The sequence below is a fragment of the Rhodamnia argentea genome, chromosome 6, assembly GCF_020921035.1.
Source record: "Rhodamnia argentea isolate NSW1041297 chromosome 6, ASM2092103v1, whole genome shotgun sequence".
NCBI lineage: Eukaryota > Viridiplantae > Streptophyta > Magnoliopsida > Myrtales > Myrtaceae > Rhodamnia > Rhodamnia argentea.
This window is the reverse complement of record NC_063155.1, coordinates 14,299,897-14,325,596: the sequence shown is the minus strand read 5'-3', so window position 1 is coordinate 14,325,596 and position 25,700 is coordinate 14,299,897. Positions and strand designations below refer to the sequence as shown.

At 44.5% G+C, this 25,700-nt stretch overlaps 2 protein-coding genes across 2 annotated transcripts; one reads left to right on the top strand and one right to left on the bottom strand.

The window, feature by feature from the left end:
- The first annotated feature begins 1,794 nt into the window (after positions 1-1,794).
- Positions 1,795-6,950, top strand: LOC115748390. The gene is made up of 2 exons (XM_030684868.2): positions 1,795-3,287; positions 3,341-6,950. Exons 1-2 carry the CDS (start codon positions 1,795-1,797, stop codon positions 6,948-6,950), a joined length of 5,103 nt encoding a protein of 1,700 aa, XP_030540728.2.
- LOC115748442 (calcium-transporting ATPase 12, plasma membrane-type) lies at positions 3,608-18,119 on the bottom strand. The gene is made up of 2 exons (XM_030684925.2): positions 14,634-18,119; positions 3,608-3,618 (listed from the first exon to the last, which is right to left on the bottom strand). The coding sequence occupies exon 1, from the start codon at positions 17,850-17,852 to the stop codon at positions 14,667-14,669; it is 3,186 nt and encodes a 1,061-aa protein (XP_030540785.1). The 5' UTR covers positions 17,853-18,119; the 3' UTR covers positions 3,608-3,618; positions 14,634-14,666.
- Between the last annotated feature and the right edge of the window lie 7,581 nt (positions 18,120-25,700).

Here is a 25,700-nt window from a genome sequence, read left to right as displayed (position 1 = left end):
AAAACTCATAAATGGACATTTTCGTAATCAATCGACAACTGTGAGATCGACAATTAGTCTTGCGAATTGACAACTACCACGTTGAATCGACATATTCAAACTTGGACCCATTGAATCACACTGCGGCCGAAATTGAAATTGACCTTCGCTCTTGCATGAAGTAGGATAGAGCTGGGTCATCGATGAAACATGAGTTGAGCTTGACAATTGTTCCATCGAGCATGATGCTCTCGCAGTTGTTCGCAAGAGCTCTCTAACTAGATGAGATGAAAAATAAGAATAATCAAGAACGCAGAGATTTACGTGGTTCGGCGAAAATCTGCCTACGTCCACAGGAGAGAGAGACGATTTCTTATTTCTGAGCGTAAAAAGATACAAGGTATAAGTGCTGAATAATAAAGTTCATCATATTTGTATCCCTAAAGATTTTATCAGTTTAAGAAACTAACTAATAAATTTTTAGTGATTATCCTCCAAATCTTTTGAAATATCTTGACATATCTCCAAGCCTTCCTTGACTTCGTTTGAAATTCAAGACAACATCGACAAATCTCCACCTTTGGTTTGAATAAACCACAAGCCTCCACTCGAACCAAGAAAACAAATATATCTCAATCTCCACCGTACCTTCACAAAGGTACACCCGCACCTAGATCGGTGCGGCCTCCATCAACTTCAATGATGAGTGAGAGAAATCAAGTCCCCGCAGGACTTGAACTTCTTCGTAGTAACCGTCTTTGTGAGCATATCCACGGATTATCTTTAGTATGGATTTTCTCCAAAGCAATGCTACCGTTCTCCACAAATTCTCGAATCTTATGGTACCGAACTTCAATGTGTTAGGAAAAGATTTTCATTCCCGCTAGGCCCACGCGCGTGCTGTTCACGCGCCACCTTCAAAATGCTCCAGGCGGTTTTCCTCATGGTTACTGTTCACCCGTCGGACCTTCGTTGATTCCGGCTAGCTCCGACGTCCGTTGGGGCTGATTTTTGGAGGACAAGCTGCTCTTCAACTTCTCTAACTCCCCTCCAAATTTGGTGAGCAGTCGTGGAGTATTTTGGGCTGGGGAGCCCTCGCAATCTTCGTCTCCTCTGGTGCGATTGTACCAGTCGGTCTTCTAGTCTTCGGCGGTTTCCGGACGTTACAGCCGGCGCCTTTGGCTAATAATTGAGGACAAGATAGATCTGCATCTTCTCTATCACCCCTTCAAATTTGGTGAGCAGTTTCGAGTATCTTCCCGATACAGCCCCAAAGGTACAATCTCTTCTGCTGTGGTTCCTATTTGGCGATTCGGTGGTCCGAGGCGATTTCCAGTCAATCTGGACAGCACCCGGGCCTCACCTTTGCACTTGGAGTCCGCATATCCCCCACTTACATCCCTACTTGAACAATTTCCCCGCCGGCGAGCGATAGCACTTGGGGACTAGATCTGCGATTCGATTGCAGACCCCTGTTTCTTCGACTTTGGCTGTCTCCTTCGCTGATTCCCGGGTAAGCAGCTCTGTCCCTATTTCATTGCGAGGGAGATTTACTTGCTGGTGCTCTCGTTTGCTGTGTGGTGGGCGGGGGTTAATGCACAAGGGTTTTGTTCCCTGAACCGGTTGGTGGTGCTTTGACCGGTGGTTGGTGCTGTGTCGTAAATGGCTTCCCTTGACGAGGTCATACCGTCCACCTTTCCTGAACCAACGTCACAGCCGGTGATTGGTACTTGCTCTCAGCTTGAACCCACCAAGGCCTCGTAGTTGAAAGGCAAATCTGTTGCCAATGCAGTCCTTATGGTACCTTCTGCTGCAATGGCCAAGTCTGGTATTGGTGATACTAGACGAAGCCGTAGTAGGGGGAGATCACTTCGAAGGAAGTCTAAGCCTCCTTTGGTCCAACACGAAGGTGAAAATGGGCGGGTACCTGCTGGCCCTTCGCGGCCGGTGACGGATAGACAAGTCGGCCGAAACAGGAGTAGGTCTACAATGCAAGGTAAACAGCAAATGCAACCACAAACATGGGCTAGTGTCGCCAAAGTTATGGCCAAAGGCTATAACCTATCATATGTGGCACCTTTGATTGAGGATGGGGAGCCGATTGTGGACATCACTCCGGAGATTGTGGCCAATCAAAACCCGATGTTGAGGGAGAGTATTGTAGGATACTTCTTGGGGAAGAAGATCTTCTTCAAGATCACCGAGGAAGCCATTAAAAAGGCGTGGGGGGCTCATGTCATGGATGTTCGTATGCATGAGAATGGCTTCTACTTCACCCATATCCCGGATGAAACATTTAGGAGGAAGGTCTTAGATATGGGACCTATCACCATCCTTAGGAGCACAATGATGTTGCAACCGTGGCATCCAAAGCTAAAGCTCAAGAAACCCGCAAATGACACCCTCCCGGTGTGGATTAGGATGAGAGATATCCCACTCTCTCTATGGTCACCGCAAGGTATAAGCCGCATTGCTAGTGCGATTGGAAATCCTCTCTATGTGGATGTCCAAACGGAGCAAATGAAGAGACTTTCTTTTGCCCGGGTATGTATCGAGATCAAAGCTTCTCGACCTCGGGTGCAGGTGATCAAACTTCGATGGGATGATGAGTTGATCACTATTGGAGTTGAGTACGAATGGAACCCCCTCTCATGCGACGCTTGTGGCATCTTTGGGCACAAATTGGGGGCAACCGGATACCCGTGTGCGAGTGAACATGGACCCCCCAACGATAAGCCTTCGGCTCCCGATCCTCGCCCCCAGCTCGAAGGCACTTGGCAGCAAGTTCAAGGTAGGAAAGGAAGACGAAATGCGGGACCTAAACTACCCCTACCGGATGATTCCTCCGTCCCTCAACTTGCTCAGCTACGGTTGGATTCGGACCACGATGTGAATCCGGAAAAAACAGGGCATACCTCTCCCGGTTTGAAGACCGCCAATATGGACCCTCCTCTTCGGGCTCCTTCACCGGTCCCCGGACTCTGCAGGCCTTCAAACCTGCAAGGTGAATCGCAGCCTCTTCCACCGGCTGAATCACCCCGAGCCTCCTCTACCCACTCTTCCACATCAGAAAATGGTGGTGACACTGGAACAAATAAGGGCATCGATGCTAAAGACGATATTTCCACTCCCTCCCCTCCTTTTACTAGAGCTCGGGCCACGGGTGGTGCTCTTGCGGAGGACCACGATCTGATCATCCAACCGAATGCAGCCCCTAAGGAGCCGGATATTCCTCGGAGGGAAGACAGCCCTACCTCTTCTAAGACAGGCCTGAAGTCTAAGAAGAAGAAGGCTAAGAAGAAATACTGGTAACCTCCCCTCTCCCCCTTGTATATATGTTTCTTGCATTTTGGAATATTAGGGGCCTAGTTAACCCCCTTAAACAAGCTGAAATCCGGTCCCTTGTAAGGATCAACCGGCTTTCTTGTATAGGAATTCTGGAGACTAAGGTGAAGCAATCTCGTTTTGAATCCATATCCAGTGGTTTACTATCGGGTTGGCGGTGGACTTCCAACTATGATTATTCGTCTCGAGGTAGGATATGGATTGGTTGGAATCCTCGGGACGTTGATATTCTTGTTCTATTGACTCATGCTCGGTTGATCCATGTTCATCTTAATTATATTACCATGAACAAGTCTTGTTATCTTTCGGTTGCCTATGGTGAGCACACTTTTGTGGCGCGGAGAGCCCTTTGGGCGGACCTTATTCGTCTCGGCGGAGGTGAAGATCCGTGGATGGTAGCAGGGGACTTCAATGCCATTCGGGATCACACCGACAGGATGGGTAGCTCAAACGCTTGGATCCCCGCCTTCGATGAATTTGGAGATTGCCTAACTCATGCTGGACTTGACGATCTCAGATATGTTGGGCATAGGTTCACATGGGCTACCTCTTCCGGAGATTCTCGCAAGCAACGTAAGATTGATCGAGTCCTCATCAATGAACACTGGAGCCGTGTCTTCTCCTTCTCCGAGGCGGCTTTCTTGGCACCTGGCATCTCGGACCACACGCCTATGGTTGTCAAGATCGTCCCCCCTCCGGTATCCAAAAGACCTTTTAAGTTTTTTAACTACTGGACGTCTCATCCGTCCTACAAGGATATTGTCACACGTGCTTGGAGCACACCTGTCGGCGGTTCTCCTATGTACAAGGTATGTTGCAAGCTCGGGCTCCTCAAAGCACGTCTCAAACAACTAAATACAAGCTCGTTCTCGGACATCTCCAACCGGACAGAACAAGCAAGATTAGCCCTCTTTTCAATACAGGATGCCCTAGAACGGGATCCCACGAACCGTAGCTTGGTTGACCGGGAGCTAGAACACCTTCGTGCGTTCTCGGAACTTAGACTTCGGGAGGAATCGTTCTACAAGCGTAAGTCAAGAATTCGGTGGCTTAAAGAGGGGGATCACAACACAAGATACTTCCACCATTTTGTTAACAAAAGACACCACCGCAACCGCATCCTCTCGGTTTTAGACTCCACTGGTGTCGTCTTGACCGAACCGAATCTGGTGCGGGAACACATTGTAGGACACTTTCAACAGCTGCTCAATGGGGATTCGACCTCTACTTGTACTGGGATTTCAGATATACGCGGCTACATTGGTCGTACTCTAGATGACGACCAAATCAACTCCCTATCTCGACATGTCACGGACGAGGAGATCAGATGCACCTTCTCCTCCCTTGCTAGAGGTAAAGCTCCTGGCCCCGATGGTTTCAATGTGGAATTCTTCACAACTTCATGGGAAACTGTTGGTCCGTCGGTAATATTGGCAGTCAAGGATTTCTTTTCCACGGGTTGTCTTCTCAAAGAGACCAACACAACTATCCTCTCCTTGGTTCCCAAGACACCCAATGCCTCGGCTATGGGTGAGTTTCGGCCTATTGCTTGTTGCAACACCGTCTACAAATGTATAACCAAGATCATAGCCAACCGAATTGCTAGTGTCTTGCCCTCCATTGTTAATTCATCTCAAACGGCTTTTGTCAAAGGAAGAAGGATTAGTGATAACATATTGCTCGCTCAAGAGTTGTTTGCGAACTTTCATCATCAGCCATATCTTCCAAAATGTGCAATCAAGGTTGACTTCCAGAAGGCCTATGATACGATGGATTGGTCTTTCCTTGAAATGGTGTTACAAGCATTTCGGTTCCCCTCCTTTCTTGTTAGGTTGATCATGGAATGCATCTCCTCGCCACGGTTTTCCGTCGCTATTAACGGTGAGCTCCATGGCTTCTTCTCCAAGAATGCAGGCATTAGACAAGGTGACCCCCTATCCCCTTACTTATTCACCTTGGTTATGGAAGTTTTCTCCGGTATTCTCCGTGCCAAGACCAATCTTCCGGACTTCAAATATTTCCGGAGATGCAAATCTTCCCGACTATCGCATTTATTCTTTGTCGATGATGTCCTCTTATTCACCGAGGCCCACATCGGGTCGGTACGGTTGCTTAAAGAGGGGTTGGATATATTCTCGGGGTGGTCGGGTTTGAAGCCAAACCGGAACAAAAGCAACATCTTCTTCTCTGGTGGCACTTCGAGTCTTCATGACCAAATCCGGGAGTGCTTGGGCTTCCAACAAGGTACTCTTCCATTCCGCTACTTAGGGGTACCTATTATTGCATCTAGACTAAGCAAGACTCATTGCAAGGTATTGGTGGACTCTATCACGGCTAGAGTAAGGTCTTGGGCCCAAAGGTTCTTGTCTTATGCCGGTCGTCTACAGCTCATCAAGTCTGTCTTACATTCGATCCATGTTTACTGGGCTAGCATTTTCACCCTCCCAAGGTCCATCTTGCATGATATTGAGCGTATTCTACGACGCTTTCTTTGGAAAGGTCCTAACCTTGGTGTTGGGGGTGCCAAGGTGTCCCGGGCGGACATATGTCTTCCCAAAGACGAGGGAGGCTTGGGGATTCGCAGGCTTGTGGATTACAACAAGGCCATGACCCTCAAACATATATGGACCCTATTCACCGATAAAGAGTCCTTGTGGTGCAAGTGGATTCACTCGACTTTCCCGAAGAACACTAATTTTTGGGTGGCTACCAAACCCACATTCTGCTCATGGACATGGAAGAAGATACTCGACCTCCGCGTGGATTTCTCTTCACAATTCCGATGGAAGTTAAGAAATGGACGTACGACGGCTTTCTGGTACGATTGGTGGCACGACAAAGGCCCCCTCTTCGGGCTCTTTTCTAGTAGGGATATCTACCGTTCCAGGATACCGCATGAAGCCACAGTGCGCTCCTTTTATGACTCGGATTGGCCACCGTCGGACTCACGGAATACCATTTTGGGGTGGGCGGAGCCGGCACCTTCTTTCAACGACAATGGAGATGACATACTCACCTGGCAAGCCCACCCGTCGGGTACTTTCTCGGTGGCGTCGGCCTGGGACTTCATCGAGTCCAAAGGTCGGGCTGCTCCTTGGCACTCTTTTGTGTGGGACCGGGACATTACTCCGCGTCACGCCTTTCTCATGTGGTTAGTCACTCTCAACCGCATACCTACCCGCACTTTACTAATCCAAAACCGCAGGATCACCGATGGGACTTGTGCCTTCTGCCGAAGGAGACCGGATTCCGTGGATCATCTATTCTTTGGGTGCTCGGTTACGGGTAGCTTGGCCTTGTTTTGGGCAGCCAAATGTCGGTTAACATGGAGGAACCGTCCTTGGCAAGAACACATCCGTTGGGCCATGACGTACATAGGTGGCCGGTCTTTCTCTCACCGACTTGCCGGATTCTCCCATGGTGCGCTTTGTCACCTTATATGGACCAAGCGGAATGACATCTTATTTCGGAGCAAGGCCCTTTTTGTACCGGAAATGATTAAACACCTCATTAAGGTGGTCAAGGACAAAGCCATTTCTCTTGGAACAGTCAACGATACCCCTTGGAATCGTCGGTTACAAAGTAGTTGGGGTCTCTCCCCCGCCATCTTTGAGGCTCGTCCTTAGGTCGTTTAGCAGTATTTACTCCTTTTTGGCTGCTGTTTTCGCCGTATAGTTTGTAGACTCTTCGACGGTGCTTTCGCCGGTTAGCGGTCTTCTTGTTAGCACCACATGGTTAGGCCGCTTGTATGGCCTCCGGGGATCTTCCCCTTCTTGCTCTCACATGTCTTTTGCGCCGCATAACATTTGACCCCTCTAGGACAAATTCTTGTGTCCTAATTGGGTCAAGGTTTTTGTGTTCGGCTACTCTTGTTACCTAGTGCTTTGAAAAGTTATACATACTTAACTTACCAAAAAAAAAAAAAAAACTTCAATGTGTTTCGTTCTGGAATGAAACACTTGATTCTTAGCGAGACATATTGTACTTTGGCTATCACAATATAGAGTAACACTTTTCTGCTTTAAACCCAACTCTGTGACCAAGCCGATCAGCCATATTCCCTCCTTCGCAGCCTCGCTTGCTACCATATACTCGCCTTTGGTTATAGACAATGCTATAGTAGACCGAAGCATTGCTCTCCACGAAATAGCTCCACCTCCAAGAGTAAAGATGTATCCTGTGATGGACCTTCGCTTGTCCAAATCACCAACGAAGTCTGAATCGACATAACCTGCTAAATCGATCGATTCTTCCTTTGAACCGAACATCAAACCCATTCCGGTAGTTCCATCCAAATAACGAAAAATCTACTTAACAGCTTCCCAATGCTCCTTACCCGGATTGCTTATGTATCGGCTAACAAGGCTCACCGCATGGCCAAATCCGATCTGTTACAAACCATAGCATACATGAGGCTCCCTATTGCACCGGCATAGGGTACTCGAGACATCTTTGCCACATCCTCATGTGAACTAGGCCATTGTTTCTCGGATAATCTGAAGTGATTTGCTAAAGGTGTACAAACCGATTTAGCTTTTCCCATGTTGAACCTCTCCAAGACCTTCTCAACGTACTTCTTCCGATTTACCCAAAGTTTACTTGCATGTCTATCTTGAAAGATTTCTATGCCAAGGATCTTTTTTGCAGCACAAAAATCCTTCATTTCAAACTCGTTGCTTAACCGAGACTTTAGTGAAATAATATCTCCCATTTTTCTTATAGCAATCAACATATCATCAACATAGAGCATCAACAGAATAAGTGACTTATCATCCAAAACTATGTAATAGACACAAGGATCATGCACACTCCTCATGTAGCCAATACGAAGCATAAAAGAATCAAACTTTTTATTCCATTGCCTCGGAGATTGCTCTAAATCGTAAAGTGATCTCTTCAGCAAACAAACATGATTCTCTTTCCCTTTCACCTTGAAGCCTTTGGGCTGCTCCATGTAAATTTTCTCCTCCAAGTTTCCATGAAGGAATGCTGTCTTCACATCTAGCTGCTCAAGCTCCAAGTCATATATGGCCACAATAGCTAGTAAAACACGAATTGACATGTGTTTCACAACTAGGGAAAATATTTCATCATAATCGATCCCCTCTTTACGTGCATAGCCTTTAGCAATAAGTCAAACCTTGTATCTCTCTTGCTCTTTATCTATCGCTACTTCCTTTTTTTGAAGAACCCATTTGCAGCCAATGACTTTCCGATCCTAGGGTTTCTTCACAAGTCGCTACGTTTCATTCTTTTGTAACGATTCCATCTCCTCCATCATAACAGTCATCCATTTTTCTTTGTGATCACTTTTCAAAGCTTCATAATAGGAGCTTGGATCGCCGGACCTACAATAAGAGCATAAGCAACCATGTCCTCAAAACCGTACCTCTTCGGTGCTTTGAGAGTGCGTCTTCCTCAACCCGTCACAATAATATGAGGAATTTCTACTGTTTCTTTAACTTCCGGAGCTTCATCGGATGACTCGCCATTCTCTGTAGATTCTCCGGCTTCAAACTCCACCTTAACGATAGATTTATCACTCTCCTCTTCAATAGCCACGTGTGGTACGTAGCTTGACTTCAACATTGCGGATTCATCGAACACAACATCCCCGCTCGTCAGAACTTTCTTCTCACTTGGATCCCATAATTTGTAGCCTTTCACTCCTTTCTCATAACAGAGAAATATGCACTATTTTGACTTTGGGTCCAACTTCGAGCGCTTCGAACTCTGCACATGTACAAAAGCGGGACAACCGAATATTCTTAAATTAGAATAATCGACAATTTTATCGGTCCATACCTCTTCCGGAATTTTGCATTCAATTGCAGTTGATGGAGACCGATTCACAAGATAACACGCCATGCAAACGGCTTCTGCCCAAAATTCCTTGCTCAATTTCGCATGTAGCCTCATGCTCCAAGCTCTCTCTAGTAAGGTCCGGTTTATCCTTTCCGCTACGCCATTCTGTTGGGACGTATCTGGAACTGTAAAGTGACGTATAATCCTTTCATTCTTGCAAAACTCTATGAACGGTATCAATTTGTACTCTCCACCATTGTCCGATCTCAAGCACTTCAGCTTCTTCCCCGTTGAAGTCTCAACTTTGGCTTTCCATTCTTTGAACTTATCACAGACCTCACTTTTGTATCTCATGAAGGACCCCATACATTTGTATGTACATACTCGAGCACGCCCTTGCTCATATGAGTTGCAACCTTAAACCGTACTCTACATTGTTTTCCTAGAACACAAAATTTGTAGAAATCTAATTTGCATGTTTTCATACCTTGGAGTGTATTCCTCTTGTGAAGCTCCATCAATCCTCTTTCCCCCATATGCCCATGACGCATATGCCATAGATAGGTGTTATCTGTCTCCGTGCTAGCATTCGTGGACATAGATGCTCCACCTTGCACCGTGGTTCCTATAAGTCGATATAGGTTACTGTGCATCTGTCCCTTTAGAACAACCCGAGCTCCCTTTATCACCTTCAATACTCCATCTTGAGCCAAGTACTTACACCCATTGGATTCAAGTGCTCCCACCGAAATCAGATTCTTCCTTAGACCTGGCACGTGATGCACATCCGCTAGGGTTCCGATCATGCCATCAAACATCCCGATTTTCATGGTTCCAACTCCTACAGTCTTACACGAAGTGTCATTCCCCATGAGAACTAAACCACCATCATATGCCTTGTACTCATCGAAGGTTTCTCGATAAGGACACATATGATAAGTGCATCCGGAGTCCAAGATCCACGAATCTTCGAAGGTGTCCTTCCCCGACGATATGGACAAGACGTCCCCATCATTAGTCTTAGTGCTGTCGACTATACTTGCTTCATCCGAGCTCTTCTTCTTTTTCTCATTCTTATTTGGACAGAATCTCTTGGTATGCCCTTCCTCATTACATCTGTAGCATCTTTCTTTAAACCTTCCCTTGGATTTTGATCGACCCCTACGGCTTGATCCTCGATCCGTTGATCTTCCTCTTCCTTGACTGCTTTTCTCCTTCCCAAAGAGTCCCTCTCCCGAAGATTTTGAACTACTTGCCCTTTTTCGGGTGTCGTTAGAAATTAGGGCAGCAGTCACCTCTCTAATCTCCGGGGTTTCCTTGCCATAAAGGAGCGTAGTCACCAAGTGGTCAAACGAATCTGGCAACGACGCCAATAGTAGAAGCGCTATATCTTTATCCTCAAACTTTACCTCCAAGCTTGTAAGTTCACCGATCATCCGATTGAACACGTTGAGGTGTTCCAACAGATCTCCTTCTTTACTCATCTGCAACGAATACAATCTATTCTTCACGAATAACTTGTTCATAAGAGATTTTGTCATGTAGATGCTTCGAGTTTGAGCCATACCTCCGGAGAGGAATCGATTTTCGCTGCGTATTAAAGGGCCTCGTCCAATAGGTTCAATTGGATCGTGCTGCATGCCCTCTCCTCCATGCCGGCCCGGTCATCATCGGTTATGGTGGTCGGCTTGTTCAAACTTCCCGTAAGAACCTTTGATAAACCATGTTGAATCAACAGATCCTTCATCCTTCTCCGCCATAGTGTAAAATGATTCTTCCCGGTGAATTGTTTGATATCGAATTGAACAGTCAAACCTTTTCCAGCCATCTAGTCAAAAGTCGCAATACAAGAACGAAGAACCTAGATTGCTCTGATACCAATTGTTGTGTGGAAGAGCTCTCTAACTAGATAAGATGAAAAATAAGAATAATCAAGAACGCAGAGATTTACGTGGTTCGGCGAAAATCCGCCTACGTCCACGGGAGAGAGACGATTTCTTATTTCTGAGCATAAAAAGATACAAGGTACAAGTGTTGAATAATAAAGATCATCATATTGGTATCCCTAAAGATCTTATCGCTTTAAAACCTAACTAATAAATCTTTAGTGATTATCCCCCAAATCTTTTGAAATATCTTGACATATCTCTGTTGACACCTAATTTTGGCGTTCCCCGTGTTATATATATTTATTAAATAATAACACGTCTAATTTATTTTCGTCTTATTGCGTAATAGAAAAATAAAAAAATATATATAACTATTGTTAAAAAAAAAAAAAGAAATGATAAGCTATTGAATATGCATATTTTCTTGTTGTACTATAGAGTAAAAAAAAATCAAAAATAAAATTTTATTTTATTATTTTATTTCGTTTTTTTAAAAAAAAAAAAAATCAGATCGGGCCGGTTGGATCCGGGCTCCCGAAGGCGAAACCCGAATAGTGCGGCCCGGTTGGGCAATTCTTCTTGTCACTCCATTTTCTTCTCTTTGTCTACTGGCCCACACTTGATTCATTCGGCCCAAGTCTTTTTCTTTCCTCTCCTTTTTATTTCTTCTTGTGCTATTTGCCCTTCTCACGTGTGTTTCTTGCTCCAGCCCACTCTTCACATCACTCACCCGCACACACTCACGTCACTTTCATTTTCACCGCACATCTCATGTGGTTTTTCACCAACCTACGTCTCCATCAACCGGATTTTGCGCTCGTCCACGCAAGCAAGCTTGGGGAAGGAGTCAACAATAAGAAAAAAGGAAGGAGAGAGGGCGGGCGGCTGGTTGGTTCGGCTCCCGGAAGAAAGGGGTTCGGTCGAAAAAAAAAATAGGGAGGAAGAAGGGGTGCGAAGGAAGCTTAAGGAGAACAAGAGCGCAGCTGCCGATCTCCGAGAAGTCACCCGCGAACCCGTGACCTCGTTTGTAAAGGTTGGCCCCCTCTCTCGATCTTGGTGGTCCCCATTTCATCCTCGCAGCTCGCCGGGCCGAGAGTTTCCATTTCTAGGACCGGCGAGCCTTAGGCCACCGTGTTGTTTCGGCCGTTACGGGTCTTGCTATTGAGTTCTTGGTCTGTTTTAACTATAATACCCATGTCCGATCGCAAGTTTTCGACTCCTTTTCTCGGTCCGTCACTTGGCTGCACTTGTTTGCTTTGGTTGGTAGTTTAATGTCTTTGTTTGGTTTCAAACTATGGACGGTCTTTTGAGTGGATGACCATTCGGAGGGGTTTAGCCGTGTGAAATGGAGTAGCGATGGTAGTTTTGAACCTCTACTGAACCCGTTGTTGGTGGTCGTCGATTCTCCGGGGTTTCATGGTGAGACTTAGGAGTTGCTTGGGGAGGGGACCGGTTAAGTGGTTCAAGGTCAGGCGAGATTCCGGCGCATGAGGAGGTTCAAACCATAAGCGCAGGTGACGGAAGCTAGGGCGGTGTCGGTTCGGCGGCCCGTGTTGGGCGAGAGTTTCAAGAGCTAGGCGTTGGGGCGACGATCGGGAGACCACCGATGAGCATCCCCGTCCCGTGAAAAGAATCGACGAGCTCGGGTTTAGTTGGTGCAACGGCAACCAGGGGGACGACGAGCCCGAACCGAGGTGATGCAAAGCTCGGGGCTGTCCGACGTGGTGACGGAGATGGCCCGACGAAGAGCGCAACGACGTTTTTTTTAGGAGAACGAAGGAGGTCAGGCCGGACCGAGGCGGAAGCTTCGCGGCCGACGAAGTCGACGTTGGTGCTCACACCCGGACCCGCGGCGTCAGGCTTGGTCACGGCCGTAGGCGAAGCCGGTGTCGCGGTGCATGTTGCAGGCGCAAGTGAGAAGACAATGAACAGTGAGAATGGGGGGACCGAATCACGTTTTTTTTGTTGGTTGTTTCTGGGCTTGTGGACTGCTCACATGGGCTGATGAAAAGAAGAAGAAGAAGAGCGGGGCTAAAGTTTGCTCGTGTGGGCTGGAGAATAAAGAATAGGAGGAGTGGGTCAAGCGTAAAAAAATAAAAGAAGAAGGAGGAGTGGCCTGGCATGAAAAAGATAAAAGAAGAAGAGGAGTTGGGCTGGCGTGGAGAATAAAGGACGCTGGGCCCATGTAGGTTTAGTTGTCAAGAGGACTGGGCTGGTGAAATGAAGAACATTGGGCTGTTTTGTGTGGGCTGCTGGTGAAGAAAAAAGAGCAAAGAAAATCAGTTGGGCTTGGTTTGTGTTGTTTCTCAAGTGGGCCGGCGTGAAAATAAGAGGGAAGTTGATGCTGGTGGGCTGCTCCAAAGAGAGGAGAATGGGCTCGTGTGGGCTGATTCGAGCGGGCCGGCGTGGGAAAAAGAAAAAAAAAAAGAAAAGCGGGCTTGAGCCCTTTTATGTCCATCCGGCCCGGGTTTGGTTCTCACTCGGGCCTGATCAGGTCCGACGGCCTGATCTAGGCCCGGGTCCGAGAACCCGACCCGGGCCCGGTTCCCTTTAATTAAAAAATTAATAATAATAAAAAATTTGAAAAATAAATAAAAAAAATTCAAAAAATCAGAAAAATTCCAGAAAATTAAAAAAATGATTTTCATGACCTTTTTACCCTTAATGTGAACTTTTAAGCCTGAAATTGGCGTTGATTGAAGACCGATGTCCAATCCGGTCGGATTACTGTTGTAATTCGACTTTCGCGTCGAAATTGTTTGTTTAAATATCGCCATTATAGATTTGGTCTGCATGTGCTTATCCCGATCTTTATTTGACATATTTATCTTATTGAGTGTTTATGTACACTGTCTTTTGAAAAATTGTCCGTTAATCGCTTTCCCTATATGTTAGGTTAAGGATAAATAGGTAATTGCATGAAATGACGAAAAAACATTATGCATGATCATTTAGTACTGGTTAGATACTTGATGAGCTTAAAATGATATGCAGAATGTGTGGTCACCTTAGGAAATATCAACCGGTTAGGTACCGAAAGGGCGTTAATTTTCTAATTAGCGTAAACAAGTCCCCGAACTTAAAAGCTCTGGTTGCGTAGGAATCGAGATAACCCTCCCGTGTCTCGATTGGTTTCTAACCGACCCCAATAGGCTAGTGGCGACTCTTAATAGCATTTTAATTTGCTAATCGGTAAAAAGAAATCCAATCTCACGCGAGGTAGGACTTGGGAGAGTCCATGCCATTGACCTATGGCAATACCTCTAAACCCCGCCGGACCCTCCGCGGGAGGCCGAAGGCGAGGTCGCGACAATCTCCAAGCCTTCCTTCACTTCGTTTGAAATTCAAGACAACATCAACACCCGCATCATCCTCCGTTCTAGGCATGGAGAAAGAGGACTGTGTCCGGAATAGCCCGCATAACCTTCATGACAACGAGCCTTGGCACTTACCTAAGTTAGACTCAAGAGGCCACGAGACGCAGTCTCGAGGGTTGTGCAAGCTATTTACTGGATAGAGTCCCGTTTCTCCATGCTTAGAACGTCACAGAAACTCAAGAGACCTCCGCCCGGACATGCGCAGCCAAGGTGCTATGTCAAGAACCTACTTGAAGACCAACCTTGAACTAAGTTTTCTGCAGAGCTGTTCTTATGCAGTCTCGCAGCGGATGCCGAGCATGGAGGGAGACGGCTTTCTTCGGAAGATGTTTTGGATAGGCCTGACGAATCCCAGCTTCAACTTTTTAAGGTAACTAAAGAACGGCTTACTCGAAACGGGTACTAACTTCACCACCCAACCGATCGGCCAAGACACTGCCGCCAGCAGTATGCAAGCCACCCATTGCCCCCAGTTTAGCCTCTCGGTATCGGCAAACTTCTTCAGGAACTCCACCATGATCACTTGAAGCACGATCGTGATCCCGATAATCGCAAGAAACAGGTGATTCCTGTGGATGCCTTTGAATACATTCTGCTTCTCCAAGCTCCTTGAGTTGAACTCATTAAAAACTTGGCAAAGCACGAAAGTGTTGAAGATTAATGTGTCATTCACCGCTGCACTCACATTGAATATGGACTCACCCCTGAATTGCAGGGTCAGGAGGACGGCTATCTGGTAAAGTGCTTGGGCTAGTAGGTTCCTCCACATAACATTGGTTATGAGTGGTTCCGTCCGACCCACTGGCGATTTCTCCATCAATTCATCGCTTGGTTGCTCTGTGGCAAGGGCAAGAGCACCTAGTGTGTCCATGATGAGATTCACCCACAGTAATTGTACTGCGGTTAAAGGAACCTCACCTGCTGAAACTGCTGCAATGAAATTGATTACCAAAGCAGCAACGTTTACCGTCAGTTGGAACTGTATGAATTTCTGGATATTGTTGTAGACGCATCGCCCCCATCTCAATACCGTCACAACAGAAGCGAAATTGTCATCCAATATGACGATGTCGGAGCTCTCTTTGGCAACCTCGGTCCCTTGGATGCCCATGGAAAGTCCAATATCCGCTTCTTTTAGTGCCGGTGCATCGTTTGTGCCGTCGCCGGTGACCGCAACCACATGGCCCTTCTGTTTCAAGCACTGCACCATCAGCAACTTGTCGAAAGGGGAGGACCTAGCCATAACACGGATTTGATCGACTCTTTGCATTCTCTCTTCGTGGGTGTAGTTTCGAAACTCTGAACCTTCCACCACCTCTATGCCTTCATTTCCAGTATCCAGACCAAGAATCCCGCACTCCGTCGCAATAGCTTTCGCTGTGAAGGCATTATCTCCAGTGATCATTTTGATGGCCACTCCAGCTAATGCACAAGTTTCTACAGCTTTCTTGACCCCCGGTCGGCACGGATCCTTGATGCCAACTATTCCTAGCAGTGTCAAGCCATCTTCCTGCAGCATTCTCTTGTCCTTCTCATCGTATTGGAATCCACCGTCTACGCCTTGCTTGTAAGCAAGAGCGATGCATCGGAGGCTACTAGCGGCCATACCTTGGATTATTTTCTCGAAATTAATTCTTGCGGCATCGTCCATGCATTGTACGGTACCATCAATATGACAGTAAGCCGAGCACATTGCTAAAATCATCTCGGCAGCTCCTTTCCAATGCACATACACGGTGTCGTCGCCCTTCTCATTTATGAGGACACCACTGCGTTTCTTTTCCGAGTTGAAAGTATCGACATAAAGAATGGTGTATTTGTTCTTGATTTCTTCCATTTGCATATTCATTGCATAGAAAGCCCAAGAAAGAATAGCTTTTTCAGTAGGACTACCAGAAATTTCGGGTTCAGCTCCTGATGAAGGAATAAACACGCTACCTGTGGTGTTTAGTCCAACAGCTTGATGGAATAGCTTAACAACATTAGGGGCAATTGTGTTGTAGTAATCTTCTCCAATGGATTCTTCCCCCAACCAAAATTGGGTTACCTTCATCTGATTCAACGTTAGCGTGCCGGTCTTGTCTGTACAAATTATGGTGGCCGACCCCATGGTCTCGCAAGCAGAAAGCTTCCTGACCATTGCCTGGTCCGCCATCATCCTCTTCATGGAATATGCCAATGTGAGCGTTACGGCCAGGGGCAAGCCTTCGGGAATTGCCACCACGACTATCGTGACAGCAGCAGCAACAATTCGGACAACCGCATTCAGTATGTCGTCCGTACTAGTTTTGCTACCATTGTACTCCTTATCTCCGTTCTTATCTTCAGTGTTCCCAGTAAAATATCGGACTAACAGCACAACAAGGACTAGAAAGGCTACAGCGAGGCCTACCTTTCCGATGGAAGAGGTTAGTTTATCTAACCGAGCTTGCAATGGCGTTCTTTCATTCGAATCTCCAGAGATGGAGCTCATCATCTCGCCCCACGCAGTGTCCATGCCGACGGACACCACGAGCATCCGAGCGTATCCATCGACCACCTTGGCGCCGGAAAATAAGAATGGATTCCGATCCGGATCGATTTCAACGTGGTCGCTCTCTCCTGTCATGCTCGACTCATCGACTTGCAAGGAATGGCCGTCCAAGAATAAACCGTCTGCGGGGATCTGGTCGCCAGTAGTTAGTGAGACAACGTCCCCGACCACCACGTCAAAAATGGAGATCTTTTGAGGTCGGGCGTCTCTCACGACATTGACTTTTATGTTGTTGCTTATCTTGGATAGCTTGTCAAACTGCGTCTCCTGTCTGAAGTTACTGAGAGCGGAGACGGCTATGACCAGGAAGACGGCAACGAATATGCTTCCACCTTCATACCACCCTTCTTGTATCCCCTGTTCTTTCATGCCGAAGCCAAGAGAAAGGCCCGCACAAACTAGTAGTATCAGGATCGTGGTGTCTTTAAATGCATCTATCACGAAATGCAATAGCCCTTTCGGAGGCGGCTTTCGATAAGTGTTTGAACCGAACATATCCCGCCGCGTGGCCACCCCGTGCTCATCTCCACTAATCCCCCTATGCATCTCCGTGTCAAGACTGGCCGCGATGCCTTCGACTCCGCTGAGCAGACAAAGAGTTGCGAGGTCCTTGTCCTTGACCAACTTAACGAGCTTCGCGTGATTAGTACTCGGGACCAATGGAACAGTATCAATCCCCGTCGCCGGGTGATCCAGGTCAACCAACCCAATGTCGAGGGCAGTGTAGGGATGACCGAACGAGATGTCGGAATCAGTGCAGTTCCTACGGGCCACGATCTCCTCGGCCAGGGAGACCATGACCCGGCGGGCGTATATCACAAAGCAGGCAAAGCGCCATCGCTTCTTGGCTGCGGTGAAGGAGGTGGTGGTGATGGCTAGGAGGAAGGAGTGGTAATCGAGAGGAGAATAGGAGCTTCCTGTCATTGTTTCCGGGTTCTTTCTTCACAGACAAATGGCAGAGCAGGTGGGAAATCAGTAGGAAAATGCTCTAGGAAAGAACTTCATTCCTAGAATGACGTCCACTACGACGGTTTTATAAGCAATTTCCTAGGAGGTCTTTGGCTCCCTCACCGAACAAAAAGCAGCATTTTGCACACCAGAAGTTTTTTAAAAAAGGGTCAATGGTCAACCATTAACAACTAAATGGAATCCGGAAGAAGAAACCAACCGGTCGACGAACTTCTGTAGTGACTTGCGGATGTGGGAAACGTGTGTTTGGATCAGATTTGGACAGTTTCCTGGAAAGTTTCCGGTGGTCCAACAACGTGGGAAACTAGAAATCTTTTATAGTTCAGGCTTCCGTACTTGCAAGAGGATTCGTGCAATTTGGGTCTGTCCTCTCGAGGGGGGATTCCAGATTGGAACTCATAGGGAATAGTCAAACCCATTGAGAACTCGACCCTAGACCTCCGTTTATTTTGCGGAGAATAAATTGTGCGGGAGATATCTTTTTTAACACGATCGATCGATCGGTTCGCTTGAAATAACCAGTCAAAATAAAATGTCCCGATTATTGACAATAATTCATGTCTAAATATTTTCGTGGATGATGAAATTTATCTTCGGTCGTTCATTTCGGTAAGCAATACAAGCAATCACTTTTAGGAAAATATTTTCTAAACTTATTCATTTTCCACGAAACGAAAGAAGGCTGAAGTCTCCCAAGCAGCATGTCGATTCATGTAAGACCGCACAGTTCATAAGACCGACCGGGTATCCCAAAAGCCTTTGGCAACCGGCCTTTGGGCCCTACATTGAAATATATCAAACAACAAAACTCCCTGACCCAAGATTATCCTATTTTTCACCTATTCCTCAAACTTCTCGAAAGGAATCTTACGGTAAAAAACTAGTTTCTTGAAAATAGGAGGAATCAAACTATTAGAGCTTGTCTCATGTTTTTCTTCCTCTTGCAAGAAGTTTGAGAACGCAAAACTTTCCGATATCATATCTCATTGCTTGGGCAACTTTTTCGAGCATATTTTTTTTTATGAAAGCTACTAGCCTGATAGTTTGACATTATCGTCGGTTATTTATGGCTGCATGATTTCCCAATCAATAAGTGATTTATCCAAAACACAAAGTGATGATATGTGGATCTACGGTTGAGAATGCAGCGTCACCGACGGTACTATTAGGAAAATATTTATCTTCTTTTATTGTGCATTACTTTTCGAGAGGAATCTCTTACAGAAAAAAATTAAGTTTCTATCGTATTCACATTATTCAGCAGTATAAGCGCCACGCAGTACACCGTCTAATAAGATGACTTTTCTCCACGATGAGAAAGTTCACCTGGGACAATAATATCTCGAACGTACAACGTATTCCACGCGCCTCGAAGATCAGGTGGGACACGAGTTAAAGTTGGAGACAAAAGTCCAACCATTAAATTCGTAATCAGAATTCAACCAACTGCGTTTACAACTGCAGTTTCCTTTCCAATCCCAAGGAGTAAATGTCCCATGGGTCACATCACTTCCAAGAAACTCCTAAATCTATAAAAGGAAGGGGCTCGTTGGTAAAAATAAGAGAAAATTTCTAATGAGGATCCGAAATTCTCTCATTTTCTTAAATAAGGACTTCAAATGAACTTTTTTTTTTTTTAAATAAGAGCATGAAGTGGCATAATATGTTTCAAAAAAGGGCCTGAAATGGCCATAGAGTTATAAAAAAAAAAACATGACCTAAAGGGCATTTCCATCATTTCCCATTTTGATTTTTTGTTTATTTTTTTCTCTATTTTTTCCTTTTTCTATTTTTTAAAAATAAAAAAAATTAAAAACCAACCACATAGTGGCTGCCGGCCCATCGCCGGAGGGGCCGACGGGGTCGGCAAAGGCTGGCGGGGTCGCCGACACCTCGACGACGGCCGGCGACCTCGCCAACTAGAAGCGAGGGCCAGAGGTCCTCTCTCGGATCTGGCCAAGGCCGGGCGACCCTTGCCCGGATGCAAAAGAGGGTTTACCGGCCCTCGCTTCAGGTCAATGGGGTCGCCAAGACCCCGCTAGCCTTTGTTGTCCCTCCCGCCTCTGTGTGTTGTATTTTTTTTAAAAAATTTTAAAATGTTTTGTTAATTTTTAAGAAAACAGAAAAAGGAAAAGTCTAATAAAAACGGGAAAAAAAATCAAATAAGGAAAAAGGCGAAAATGCCCTTGAAATCAAGCTTTTTTTTAAGATTTCGTGGCCACTTCAGGCCCTTATTTGAAACAACGTTCATTTTATATCCATGTTTGAGAAAAATGGAGGCATTTCAGGCCTTTATTTAAAACAAGATTTATTTAGGGGCCTTATTTGAGAAAATAAGAGAACTCCGAGCCCTTATTTGAAATTTTTCTTAAAAAAAAAACCAAAAGTCTCCTTTTTGCTACTCGTTGGAAAATAATTAGACCAAAAAAAAAAAAGTGGAAAACAAAATATGACCCCCCCCCACCAAAAAAAAAAAAAAGAGTGCAAAACAAAATCCGGGACATTTGGCCGAGGCTTGTGAGTTGTGAGGTCATCGTCTGAACGGCGGGTCCGTAATTGGAGACTCTTCCAGATTACTTTGCGTGAAAAGTCCAACGGCTCGTCCGGCAGGACAAATTGGCAGTTAGATTTTCGGGAAAATTTCAGACAAAGGTCTGAAATGGGATCGTGTTCAGATTGAAATTTATCTCAAATGAGAAGTCCGAAGCGGCCGGCTTAGTCTGAAACATGTGTAACCTAAGGATTGAAGCCTTTGAAAACTCGACGAGCATGTGTAACCATCGAAGATGGATTATGATATGAGCGCCAATATCACCGAGCTACGTTTTACGTCTGGAAAGGACTCGGTCTGATTTGAAGCATCAACATCACGAGCGGTATCGGACGAAACCCATTTCAGATCCTTCTTTGAAGTTAAGTTAGTCAGCTTTAGGCCCTTCTTTGAGAGACAATTTCTACTTTGCGCCCTTTTGTTTAAAAAAGTGATCCCACTTCAAACCCTTATCGGGAAGGCTTTTCCGAAAATAATACCGGGATAGAAGAGGATGGAAATGAAATTGATTTTTTAACGAAATGAAATTGGCGTTCGTGGTTCTTCTTTTGGTAACCCAATAGCACGGCTAAGAAGTACCGACTGCTTGGAGGCCTATGAAATTGCTCGCAAGTCTTATGAACCAGTAAGTTCATACTTTCGATCTGTTCGAACAAATCTCGACCGAAACCACGTGAGAGCCACACCAGAAAATAGTTAGAACGCATAAATTTCAATGAAACTCAAATTCAGTCGTAAAGGACTTTATTGGAAGAATTTAACGATTCCGAACCCAAAAAAAAAAAAAAGAATTTGACGATTTAATTGTAAAATGTATAAAAGTCAAGGGGGGTTGCAAATACCCTCACAAAGTCTTCCATAAAAAAAATCAAAAGTTTGCACTTTTTTTGTTTTTTTCTATAGCAGTTCTCTCGAACTTCCCCAGATAAAACATCGTTTCATCAATTTCCTCGAAACTACATCCCTCTGCTGCCCGAGCTCCCACGGCACGCACCGTGAAGAAAGTGTCCGACAGCTCTTTGTTGTACATTCCTGACGTCGACTGCAATCGAATGTCCAACTTTGCAATCCCCAAATGGTATCCAAGAAGGAAAAAATTTGACAAAGACTCTTACTTTTCCGCCTTAATTTGCCTTCGACAGATTTTGTCGGATCTGCAATCACGTCACTTTTGTATGCTTTGGAAAACTATAGTTCAGCAGTCATATGCATGCATTTGGTGACTTGGTCGCCAGGGAAAAATCCGTCAGAAATGAAAAAAAAGTAACGTCCGATACTCACTTTAGCATCGTAAAGCATGAAAAATTATCAGACCGGTCAGATGGAGCTAATTGATCCAAGTGTTTCGGTTTAAATAGGCTGTCCTTGGCTTCTTTTGCACTTTGAAAAAGGTTCGAACGTTCTCAATCCCACACCGTTTGAAATGTGCCGAAACGACTTTGCCAACTTAGCTGTGCGAGACATCTTCACAATTTCTACTATATAGTTTCGAAAAGTACGTAAAATTATCAGATTGCCCATTTCACCGTCCAACCAGTTGAACTGGTTCAATTGCATTTGGCCTCCACCGCAGTTTTTAAAACACAGCGTGTTGTGGGGGCATAGAGCGCTTGCTCACACGATTTGAACACCAAACGATCATATGTGGACCAAATAAATCAAAACGATCATCTCAATACCGTGAGACACGAGTACAAAGATTTGGCTACTTACAGGTTCGTGAAATGCCTTGCAAGATCTATGAACATGTTAAGTATCGGCCTTTGGCACATACGTATGGCATTAAACCAGAGCCATTTGCATTCTATTAGTAAGATTTGAATAGAGGGGCCTCCATTTCATAAGCTGGAAATTTCATTCTTTACTGTTTATATAAATAAACAACTGGCGTAGCTAACCCACCCACGCATGGCTCGGATGGTAAGAGCGAGCTTTTCCCTTGTCAAATTCTAGGTTCGAAACTCTCAACTCTGTTTCGTGATTTAAGTGGGGGCCCCGACGGTGGGTTCTTTGGGCTAGTCCCCCTCGAGGTATAGTCGCAGGACGCAGGTGTAAGCCGTTGCGGCCGTGCGCATCCTCGGTTATATATATAAGCGTAGCTATCTCCGTTGGGGCTTTATCATGAGGCTCTTACACCCTCTATGAAATATTCCTTTTTGAGTCATGATTGCTCAATATATATGTAAGTGTACAGGTCTGTCACCAAAGCCATATCAATATAACAAGTGCCCAAGATACAAGATGATCAAAGGTTCGCTCACGACATGGCTCGAATTTGCGACTTGATAGGGACCATTTTATCACCAACCAATGCTTCGCTAACATACGAAGAATTTTTAGTTTTTCTTCTATGTTGACGAGGAGTTGCCACCCTAACTTCAAGTCCATCTGTTTCACGGAAAATGAATGGTTTGATAAGAATTTTAAAAAAATATCAATCGTATCACTTGAAATAATTAGCCAATAAAAATCATTTTCATTATAGACAACAATTTATATCTAAATTTACTTTTCGCTCGTTCATTTCTATAAAAGATATGAGTGAATATTTATAGAAAAATATTTTCTAAATTATTCATTTTTTGATAAAATAAATGCATCCTTCTTCCATGGAAAATCGACATTGACCGGTGGGAAACCTAGGAAATAAGTCAATTTTATACTAATCAATGCACGAATGAGTCAAATTTTATAGTCGTCAATGCACCTTCCATGCAACTTCCTCTGGTTCTTAGTCGTGCAAGAAATTGTTCATGGTGGAAGTCAATTTTGGCTCGCACAATGTCTCAAGCTGTCCCTTTCGGGCCAGGTCTACAGCACAGTTGTACGACCTTGTACTAACTGTCGTCTAACTTTTTTTTTGGTCAATTACTATTGTCTAACTCAAAGTGTGAAACTAAGACTAAGAAAGCGCATAACCATACTTCGAGAGTAGAGTTTTTACCTTAAAAGTGCTTATTGAATAAAAATTTATTTGGTAATGCAATTTTTGGAACAGAAATCCATTTGATTACGTAACTTCATTTTTTCTATTTGAGCATTTCTTTGCTTCGAAAGTAGTTTTGGAGTCACTCGAAAAAATAAAGAAAATTTAATTCTCTCAAGAAGTAAAAAATATCTAACTTCTGCTCAGAAATATAAATTGATTTTTTAGAGCATAAGTGTTGTCATGCGCGCCCTGAAAGGCTTGATCGATTTCTAAATCTATTCATCCGCACATTTGAGTTCTAATTTAAAAGGAAAAATTATTCCCTTTATATGAAGTGATGATTACCATTGATTTAGTCTAGTATGCCTACAAAACCTTATTCATTAAATGACGAAATTTGTTGGTGATTAGTAATGTCACACATTTTAAATCATTAATTTTGCTATTCGAGTAATTGCGATCTCATTAGCGCGAGTCAATTAATACTTCTTAGGAAATTATACGGCCAACACCTTTATGTCTTATCGTTGGAAATGAGGGCTGGATTTATCACAAGGGCGAAAATCATATGCCGACAAGCGACTGTGATTAACTTGTCATAACACGAACCTTGCACCTTCAAAGAATAAATAATTAAGCCTTAGTTGATGTACACAATTATTTTTTACCATACATAATCAAGACTCTAAGTACAGAAATATGCCTCTACTGTTGTTGCGCACACTTTTACAGTAATATTAGTCTTCATTATATTGATACAACCGTTCAAATAGAAACATTATACATTACATCAGTCATGGAAACAAGGTCGGGGTCACCTAGCAACACTATACTAACTAGGGGTGTTTGGATCCCGATCCGGTACGATGGTCCCGGTTCCCAATTTTCAAAACTCGAGACAGATCTGACCAGCTCGGTCCGGTTTCTAGGCGGTCTAATAGAACCGGTAAACTGTCAACACTCTTTTTGAACCAAGTCGGACCAACGTATGTTCTCTTCGATAAAGAGTCGTGATTCCATACGACCCAACTCTCTCAAATTTGCCTCTAACATTCAACTCATTCACAACATGCATTCGGTTAAAGCGCACAATTAGTAAAGTTCACGAAGCACTAATCAATCGCCTCGGGGTTTGCCTTGTGGAATTGGATCGCCCATGCATTTCGATTAACCCAACCACCTCCTAGTCAAAACTAGGGGTTCATTGATTAAGGTTAACGATTATTAACCCCCACATGTGTTCACAAAGCGGTAGCTTAACATCATTAACCCCTAATTAAATTCTAATCCCCCATCTAAAGCTAACCGCCGAAGGACATGCATCGCTAAACAAGATTAAATATAATCCATCATCAAAAATATCTACGAATAAGGACAACTAAACGCTTCGATTTGAGCACACAATTCAACCAACGATCAACCAAGCAAGGGCCTGCATCACACTAAGAAAATAAGAAATGGCATTTTCCTAACCAATTTTCTACTTTTTTTAATTTGGACTTTGCTTTTTTTTTTTTTTTTTTTATTTTAAATTTTTCGAAGCTAGGGGGGTTGGGCTGGGCCTTTGGGCCCGGTCCGAGTGTGGGCCGGACTTGGAGTCTACGGGTTCTAAGGTTATGGAAGCAATTCTAGCCTTCATATCCGGCTGCTTGGTGCTTGTCGAATCCACCAAATATAATTCCTACTCTCCAAATTGCAAATAAATTGTACTTAGGGTGAGCAGAGTCGAATTCACAGAGACCGACAAATTGTTAATTCTTTGAAGACTAAGTAGACAATAAAAGTGAAATTAAAAAGGGGGGTTTATGCATAATATACTTAAATAAAATAAGCAAACAGAAATAAATAAATAAAAATCAGATTATGCAACATCTAGCAAAGGTAATCTCATTCAAGTTCGGAAGTTGATCATTGAGTCAAATGAATAATTTCAAACACTGCAATAGACTGGTTATGGTTGTTGAAACGCTTCTAACAACCTAATCTTTGCTTAATATTAGATTAACCGGACACTCGCCTATGATTAATCCCTTATTAATGAATAATCCCGACACGCGCCAAGGATTCAATTCGCTAATAGCATGAAAAACGAGAAAAACCCAACCCTAGCCAATAAATCATACGCGTAACATATTCAAGCTAGACCATATATTCTCATAATACAACCTAAAAATCTGGTTTTAATCAAGTTATATTATCTGCCACTATCATTAAAACACCTAAACAATTACGGATTTGGGTATTTCAATTGGCAACTATCACCTTGTCAATTGCATAACGAGCTCTTTTTGTAACAACTAACAAAGCAATGGTAAACAATAAA